General features: G+C 33.5%; 1 protein-coding gene across 1 annotated transcript; it reads left to right on the forward strand.

Moving 5' to 3' along the window:
- Positions 1–207: 207 nt before the first annotated feature.
- LOC142340302 (myeloblastin-like) lies at positions 208–9908 on the forward strand. Its single transcript, XM_075390877.1, has 3 exons — positions 208–457; positions 4401–4497; positions 9220–9908. Exons 1-3 carry the CDS (start codon positions 208–210, stop codon positions 9755–9757), a joined length of 885 nt encoding a protein of 294 aa, XP_075246992.1. The 3' UTR covers positions 9758–9908.
- The last annotated feature ends 262 nt before the right edge of the window (positions 9909–10170 follow it).

The raw sequence follows: 10170 nt of genomic DNA on the forward strand, positions 1-10170 counted from the left end.
TTTCTTCCTGAGCATATTTTGCTATCTTTTGTCACTAATCTCACCCCAATGTCAGGTGAACATGTCAAGTTTAATGACGTACTTGAAAATAGATTGCACTAAACTGTGAACCCTAATTTGTATTTGCTCAGAATTTTGTTTGCGCAAACAAAACATTGAGTTTGTTCATTCTGAAACAATAAAAACAAACGCCACTTTCCTGTCAAAATGAATATACTCACATTTTGTACTTTGCTTATTTTCTTTTTCGATTCCAGTTTATGTCGAAATTTTAATACTAAATTATTCAAACCCGATTTTCGAAGGTCATTGCAACTGAATCTTGTTAATGGTTACGAATCAGAAAGGAGGCCATTTTACGTGCGTCTAGTGAAGCGGTGGACGAATGAGTTGATTTGTGGAGGTTCAATCATAAGTTACCGATTTGTATTAACTGCTGCTAAATGCTTAGAGAGCGGTTAGTTTCAATAATTTATCGTCGTTTTTTGGCGTCGAGACGAATGTCGATATTACACAAAGAAGCTTCACCGCACTTTTGATAACGTACAAAAAATATTGTTACCATTTTTACGTTATTTACCGGTATTTTGACGTTTTTTTAAACGTTTTTACCGGTAGTAACGTTTTTACCGGTATTTTTGTGAACAGATGCTCGAAGCCTTTTCGTTTTAAGGCAGCCTGGAGGTTTTTGACCAGTTCCGAACGTAGGAAGCTTTTACGAAAAGATCTGAAAAAACCTGCCGGATCCAAATCTTAGAAAAATGTTGTCAACAACAAAACTTCTAAACAACATTACAAAAATCTCATTGCGCTTTTAGTTTCCTATAAATTTACTTGTGGTATTAGAAAACATTATGATTGACACAAATATAGTTTATAATCTTGAATGCGCTTTTTGAATGTTGTAGTGAGTTGCAGACCACTATGTTGAACGAAAAAAAAAACATCGTGTGTTCTATTTTCTGACTGGCAGTTCAAATAATTTTTGATACACCAACTCATCGAGTTTTTCTTCAGTACTTTGAGAGCTCTCACAAATTAGAGGTAGCTTCAACCTCAACAAAACAAAACAGAATCTTTCTACCACAACCGGGGCAAAAAATTAAGATAAAAAGATGATTTTCGTATTTTTTCGAAACTATAAAGCCTTTGCAAATACTTAAATACTTTAGTCAACAATTTAAAGGTCATTAATTGTTCCGACCCTCTTGAGGGGGGAGGAACTATATACTCAAATGGGTTTTTTTTGTTCCGTGAATTTTCGCCGCTCGATATATTCATCGTACAGAGTTGAGACTGGTATCATTAGAAAGCTCGTCCAGCGTAGAATATGGAATTAAAAAGATTTTTTTAATTTCCGTTTTCTACAGGGAGTTATCGAGGTTTAAACTTCTTTGAAAAGAAGAGTGAATTCACGTTGTTTTTATTCACATTTTCCGGAATTTTTGCCTAAATTTTCGTCAATTTTGCTAAAATTTGTTATAATTTTTAAGAATAGTGTAGTTGATTTTATTTTTGAAGACGAACAAGCATTGTTGATTGTTTTGATTTAATTTTTTTTTTGCCGAAAAGTCTGGATAAACGTTTCAAAATTTAGCCTTTTTCATCAAAAACAGCACGAAATAAGCTACTTTAGTCCACTTTGATTAAATTTGCCGACAGTACACCCCCAAACAACACTCATACAATCTTTGTAGACTCAGAGGGGGGCTATTTCTACTTCAGAGTCCCCTGAGAGTGCCCTGAATTTAAAAATTTGCCGTTTTTTGCTAACTTTACTCGTTGATTATCAAAAATGCAGAATTTATTTTGAGTTTTTAACTAACAAATTATCTATATCTACAACATTCGAAAAATCAATTGTTCCTAACTGACAATAAGTATTAGCAAGGCTAGTTTTGGGCCATTCTTGGTCTGTTACAATCCAAAAAAATCGGGTTGTAATCAGTCGGTCTTTTTTTAAAAGACCTGTATTCAAAAAATTTGCCGTTTTTTGCTAACTTTACTCGTTGATTATCAAAAATGCAGAATTTATTTTGAGTTTTCAACTCAAAAATTATCTATATCTACAACATTCGAAAAATCAATTGTTCCTAACTGACAATAAGTATTAGCAAGGCTAGTTTTGGGCCATTCTTGGACTGTTACAATCCAAAAAAATCGGGTTGTAATCAGTCGGTCTTTTTTTTTTAAAAAAAGACTTTTTTTTAATAATAAAGAACAGAACATATCAAATCAAAGCTCAGGAGTGATAGGTCCAACCAATTCGCTTGCGAAACAGCTCCAGGCTAATTCATTTAGTTTTTTAATTGAAAGTTTATGGTGGTTTTTTTTAAAAATAATTGACTTTTCAATAAATAATGGCTTATATAACTTTTCCTCTATTTTTTTCTTAATTTGTTCAACTTCCAGCTTAGTGTCAGCAAAAAAAGACTGCTTCTTCTTTCTACTGAGTTAACATTTATTCTCGGTTGCAGTTTTAAGCCTGAAATTATTGTTTTCTGGCTTTGATACTACAAGATTTTAGATTTTTGTTTGTTTTGATATTTGCCAGTTTTTCATGTTTTCTAATTTTGTCACATTATCACATTATTGACAGTTCTCATGTCACCTTATTAGCATTCAAATTAAAACACAATTGAACATATTAAAATCTTGAAAGATATAAATCATCGTTTTAATGGCCTCGACGCCTCTTTCTTGAAGAAATCAATTGAATTTTTTAATTTTGTCTTAACTGTCATTTATACTTTGTCGTTTCGGTCGTATGAAATTTCCTGTTTAGTGATAGCTTTCATTGGCTTTTCATGGAAGAATAGAAAAACCGATATTCTGATATTAGCAGATAGCTGATGGCTTTTATGACTTTCAAACCCATCGTTTTCCAAAATTAAAAAATAATTTTTTAACTTCGCAATTTTGTTCTTTTTATGTTTCTTTTTTTTTACCTAATCTCGTTAGTTAATTACAGGTCAAATATGACATTTTGGGCATAATGGGTGTCAAGGGAATAAAAGGGATTGGTGTCCCAAAATTTTTTTTTTACAGAATTTGTTATGACCTTACTGGCTTTGACACCGGTTTTTCACAAAGAAAAGTAAATTAATTTGATTTTTGTCATATTTGACTTTGACAATCTTTTTGTAGATGCAAAAAAAAATTCTGGATAATTACAGGTCTCGAGGGCTTCTTTTTCATGAATAAACGACCCTATTTAAATAGCTCTTTTTGTAATTAATGTCTTTCATGACATTGAATGTAATTTTGTTTCGAAAAAAAATTAAATTTATTACATACTTTAGCACTTCGCTTTTTTGTCTACTTGTTACCTATTCTTACTAATGAATGGCCACGTACTACATTATAGCTGTTTGAAGAAGGCGCAATCAAACATATTTTGAGTGCCAAAATTTGGCTTAACGGTTTTGACAGCGTTTTCTGGCAAGTTTCAATTGAAATTTTGTTTGTTCTTTGTTGTTCTTTTTAGCCGCTTTAAAAAATGAATAAGGACAGGTCCTAATGCCCTTCTATAGAAGCAGTGGTAATCGTAAATTTGTGGTAATATTAATTGATTCCTAATGGTATTTATTACTTTGAAGTTAACTGTTTCAAAAAAATAAGTTAATTTTTTTACTTTACTGTTTTTGTTCTTTTTTTGTATAATTGTTACCAAACCTTTTTATGGACTGGTCGCATATGTTTTCTAATGATCTATAAGTTATTTTTGTTTAGTTTTAGGTTTATCTGACTGTATGTTGGCTTTGTTATTAAATTTAGTTTTTAAGAGGGACATAAATTTTTTGATGTAATTAATGTTTGTTGTTGTTGTTGTTTGATTTTGCTGTTCGTCTTGACTCGCTTTCTTAATATTGACATATTACAGCAATCTAATGCATCAATTTTTACTCCACTGAGTTATTTGCTTTATAGGCTACCTTATCGTTCATACTGACTTTTTTGAAAAAGACTTGGGCTTTTTTGGGATTCGCAAAAAATAATTTTTGGGTTTTTCTATCTGTTCCTCATTTGGTAGACAATTATGCCAAAATTGTGGATGTGGATAGGCGGGGTCGGAACCTTATGTGCCATCGCACATTACCGAGCCGCCTTGTCGGATTCTATCACGAAATTTCCGATTTCATTTAGGGTTACTTTGCTGTGTTCAGGTGTTGCGTTTAATTTTCCAATTAAACCCGGCTAAAGTGGCTCCAAATCCTGCCATACAGAAAAATATAAAACAAAAGGGAGTTATTAAAGAAACTATGCACGAGGTCTATGAAGGAGAGAGTTATATTTTTCCTCCTACTTGAGATTGAACATAAGACGTTACTTCCATTTTGTAGCGTAACCAATTTGGTTTTTGAAATCGTCTCATCAATTAACTTATGCTCTTATTTCAGTTGATTGCAAATCAATTCTGGTTGAAGTTGGTGATTTTAACGATAGACGGAGCCCAAAATACAGTCATGGAGTTTCACGAATTGTCACAGCTCCAAGGTTAGTCACTTTTTAAGCTTTTTAAAGAAATTACTCTCATATTTCATATTTCATCGTTTTTCTGATCAGAAGAATAAAAAACTGAAACTTGAAAATTGAGCAACAGACAAAAAAGAGCAACGTTCGAAAACAGTCGCTTACTAATTCATGAACTGAATTGAAACTATTGCACTGCTTACGTAAAAATCATGGCCAAATTCGCGTTCGAATCTGAAATTTGTTCAATTACTGACAAAAAAATGCGAAACATTCTTACTTATTTCCATAAAAAACTTATTGAAAAAGACGACCAAATAGTTTCTCTGACTAACCAAGTTACCGAACTGGAATCCAGAGTGATTCAATTGGAGCGGTATAGTTCCAAAGACACAATTATTATAAATAACCCCCCTCTGCAACCTGGTAACGCCAACATAACAGATCAAATTCTATTTTTCTTTAACAAATGCTTGAATTATTCGATGTCTGCGGACGCAATCAAAGCCTGTCATCCCTTGGGTATTTGGAAAGGTAACAACCCCCCCCCCCCCCCCCCCCCCGCGGTAATTGTCAAGTTTATTTACTTCAACGATAAAATTGAATTATACAATCGTCGACCAATGCTCGCAAATTTTAGGAACCCACTAAATGGTAAACCCGTATATATGAAAGAACGTCTCCCCCAACATGATTTGGCTATTCAAAAGCGCGCTAACGAGCTGGATTTGGTCACCACGACCTACAACTGTAGAGTAAAACTGTTTTTAAAAACTGAGAATGGGAGTGTAACACAACCTGTTGATAGTGTTAAAGCAGTTGAAGATCTTGAATCACGGGCAATCAAGAAAATATCTCCTAATTAACGCAACCAAGCCAACAACTGGAATACTAACCAATTGTCAACTCAGCGACGAAACAAACGACCTGGCGATGTAATTGAAATTGATAATTTTGACGATATTTATCATATGGGAGCAACACCAGCTGGAAAAAAACTTAATGACAACAATACTCCACCCAATAGATGATTGTTCAAACATTAAATAACGCGGCTTAAAAAACAGGCGCAGTGTACACTTCCTTTTCGACTTCGTGTTTTTGTAAAAGTTTTAATATCAAGTAATTGGACAATCATCTATTACTTGGAAATGGATAAACACTCGAAAGCGCTTTTGTTTATAAATGTGCAATCCCTAAGATCCCATCATGACCAACTGTGCTGTCAACTAGAAACCCTCAAAACCAAACCAGCTGTAATAGCTGTATGCGAAACCTGGCTCACTGATAACGATCCCATAGATATATATTTCATAACAGGGTATCAACCATTGAGAGTAAAAAATAGAAACGACAAAAAAGGAGGAGGCGTTGGCTTTTTTGTACGAGAAGATTGTAAGATAAAATCTAATTTCTTTTTTGAAGAAATTCTGGAACATCTACTCCTATCCATAGAGATCGGAAAAAAGCGAATAAATTTCTGTGTTCTATACAGGCCTCCCTCGGAAAAAATTCAAAATTTCCTTGAGACTTTTGAAAGTTTATTGTTCAAAATAAACGCGATGAAAGAGGTAACTATTATTTGTGGTGACTTTAATATTGATATCTCTGATGCATATCATCAACAGTACCAAAACTTGATCAATTCATTTAATTATGAAATGCAAAACGCAGAACCTACAAGAGTAACTAAGTTCACGAGCAAATGTATCGATCATATTTTGTCAAAACAATCGAAAGAAGTATCAACCCTGAAATGGTCTTTCAGCGATCATTACGCTCTAATTTATGAATTTGATTTTTCAGTCTCTAGCTCTCAATCTAATGAATTTTATTACAGTCGTGATTTTGAATGAACAGAATTATTTGAACTTCCTCTTCATTCTCCAACATAGATTAAACACGATGAATAGTTATGATCTTGAAAGTTCATGGTGTGAACTAAGTTCAATCTTTCTACAAATTTTTGATGATAAATGTTCAATTACGAAGAAGAAAATCGTCAAAAACAGTTGGATGACAAACAGGTTAAAGAATCTCATTAGCAAGAGAGATCGGGCACATCATACACTCATATCTCACCCAAATAGTAAAAATGAAGTCGGGTTCAAGCAATTACGTAATTTAGTAACAAATGAAGTGCGAAATGCTCGCAAACAACACTATGATCAAAAACTGACTTTATCAGGTAGTCCAGCACAAAAATTTAGAGTGTTCAAAGAATTCCTAGGGCGAAGGAAAATATCAGTAAAAGACATTGATGTGGAAGAATTTAATCACTTTTTTATCAACGTAGGGAAGAAAGTGAGTAACACAAATTTTCACAATGTAGACAGTGATCTAGTTTTACCATGTCACGACAAAACTTTTTTCTTATTTCCCGTCAACACTATCGAAATATTCAACATACTAAGTTCATTAGAAAACAAAAGCACAGCGGGTCATGATGGAATTAGTAATAAACTTTTAAAACTTGTAGCTTCTGTAGTTAGCTATCATGTGGCTAAGCTGATAAATAGGAGCATTCAAGAAGGGTTTTTTCCGGTTTGTCTTAAAACAGCTAAGGTAATTCCTATACATAAAAATGGAAGTTTTGAAAACCCTTCAAACTATCGACCAATTAGTCTATTGTCATCCCTAAGCAAAGTGTTTGAAAAAGTCTTGAATACAAGAATGGTTGAATTCCTCGAAAAACATCAACTTCTCTCAAACGAACAGTTCGGTTTCCGGCCAAAACGCTCATGCACACACGCTATCGCATCAGTTACAGAACTGATGCGAAATGTTATTGACTCACAAAAAATGGGTTTCGCTTGCTTCATTGACTTTCAAAAGGCATTTGACACAATTGATCATTCACTTCTGATAAAAAAATTACAAAATCTAAGCTTTCGAGGAAAAATTAGTTCACTCATTGCTTCATTCCTGTCAGATAGAAAACAATTTGTAGTCCACGGATCAAAAGAGTCGAAAAAAATGGAAATTAATGTAGGTGTTCCATAGGGATCAATTTTGGGCCCGTTGCTGTTTCTTTTGTTTATCAATGATCTGCCTCAAATTGTTCAAGATAATTCAAAATTAGCACTTTTTGCAGACGACACAACAATTTTAACATCAGGCAATAATTTGGAAATTAAGGAAAAGCTCAATAATGTCTTGAAAAAGATTGAAAATTGGTCCTCAAGAAACAAACTTGTCATTAACAGTAAGAAATGTAAAATTGTTGGTTTTGGCCGGAATGTACAAAAATCAAAAAATCTGCTATCAGGCGAAGTGCTTGAAGAAGTAAATTCATTCAAATATCTAGGAGTGTTCATAGATAAGCATCTCAATTTTGATCTAGACATTTAATATGTTGGCAAAAAATTAGCCAAATTCAACGGAATGCGGTTCCGAGCAAGAAACTTTTTTACGAAAACTTTTTTATTACAAATGTATAATAGTTATGCCAAACCAATGATATCGTACGGCATTTTAGCTTACGGTTCCGCAAAAAAAAACAAAACTCAATTCGATTTTCTGTCTACAAAAACGCATTTTAAAGACTATATTTTTCAAAAAGAGAGGAGACCATGTATGCTATCTTTTCAAGCGTTACAACGTGCTGTCAGTTTTTGACTTATATTTTGACGCTCTTGTAAAAGAGATCCTGGATCAGATTGCAAAAGTTTCTCCTTTGAATTTTCTTGATGTTGACAGTAACATGCCGAACACGCGGGCATCCATTAAGTCACTCATCCCTTTACCAAAATTTAAAACACAGACTCAGAAGAAATCCTTGAGATTTTCAATAATAAAAATGTTCAACTACCTTGCTAAAGAAAGTCTATTACCCAAACAAGTATCTAAAGAACAGATTTTTTCGATTCGAACTAAACTTAGGGCATATTATTTGGATAATAAAGATGTTTTCGATTTGTTTTTTTAGGTATTGCACGTTTTTTCTCTGGGCACCTCTTGTAGAGTCATTTGACTCGTATGGTGTCCAAGGTGGTAATTTGATTAAACTTAATATTCTGTATAAAATGCTCTGTATCATCTACCATCTGAATTTAAATCAAATCAAAGCATGAATTCATTTTTATTTTTTGAATCGAACAAATTGTTAAGCAATCAGTTTTAAGCTTAAATATTAAATATTAATAATTTTCAACGTTGCTTGCATACATTTTGATGAAAAATGGAACATCAAAAAAACTTTTACGGATCAATGAGATAATTTAGTAAGTCAGAACTTAAAAACAATAAAAATAATAACAGATGCTCCGTAACACATTTTTCTTTTCTATTAATTTTCAATGTTTTCTGTGATTCAGATATTATCATTGTCTGATGGAAACACAGATTTGTTTTCAAATTTTTACATCTGACGATTTGATGTGCTTCAAATTATCTATTGTTCAGTTTTTTATCCTTTATTGTTAGAGCTCCTGTGTGCAAATAAAATTTCCAGGGATGACTTAGCGTAACAACTATGATACTAAACTTTTTTTTTGTCTGATGGGCAGAAGAAAAGTGTTGTAATTATTTTTTGGATACTACTAATTAATTTAGCTTTTTCCTTTTTGTTTACTATAGGTTTTCAAATATGGCCATTGATGATCATCGAATATCTATTGAAATCCTTGTTTATGTGTTATAAGATTCGCTGAAAAATTTTATGATTTAGTGTCATTACTAAGAATGATACTTTTATGGTATTCATCTCAGGGTGATAAACTATCCTATAAAGTTGCGCTTTTTTAGCCAATTTTTGCTGGTCAAAAACGGAAACAACCTGGCTCTGCTCCAACTCCGCCGACCAATTACGGATTGCATCCGAATTATCAGCATTTGCATCACAGAGAAAGAACACGGAACGCCAGTAGCTACGTGTGGTCTGGGTTCAACATCTGGCTCCAAATATTCACCGACCAAAAAACTGCGAGAAATTCAGTTAAAAGAAAACAAGCTACACAAACCATTCTCCCCCGTTGTAACTGAAAGGCGACAAATTTGTCGAGAAGATTCAGTTTGCACGACTAGAGTGACTCCTGGTGGCAACTCCTGTTTCGGCGACGAAGGGAATCCGTTTTACTATCGGAACCCTGGCTTTAACGAAAGCTCTGCGGGTCCCTTTTGTTTATATGGCGTAGCAACAGAATATGATTCAAAGACCATAAACAATGAATCTGAAAAGTGTGCTGGTGGGAGTTCTTTCGCAAGAGTGTCCCATTTTGCAAGATGGATTGATTTCGTACTTTGGCAATCTGCACCAATGCATTTACCCTGTGGGATTTTTTAAGAGCCATCCGGATCAACTAATTAGCTATACTAAACTAATGTTTAATACAGTGTACCAACTTTTTAACCCTTAATCATGTTTCTCATAATATTTTATCAGATTTTCGGTTATAGTTTCATATTGAATCCGACGTCTGGTGAGCGATGGCCCGCGAGGAAACCTAAGCTGATTATACTACAAATGTTAAAAAACCAATTATATAAAAGGACCAAAATAATGGTGAAATAATGGGGTTAAAATAGTAGGGGTTGAATAAATAATTATTCATTCAACCCCTACTATTTTAACCCCATTATTTCACAATTATTTTGGTCCTTTTATATAATTGGTTTTTTAACATATTTGTAGTATTATCAGCTTGCCTTTCCTTGCGGGCCATGGCTCAGCAGACGCTGGATTCGATATGAAACTAT

Source organism: Convolutriloba macropyga, chromosome 5 (genome assembly GCF_964194025.1).
Source record: "Convolutriloba macropyga chromosome 5, txConMacr16.3, whole genome shotgun sequence".
Lineage (NCBI taxonomy): Eukaryota > Metazoa > Xenacoelomorpha > Acoela > Convolutidae > Convolutriloba > Convolutriloba macropyga.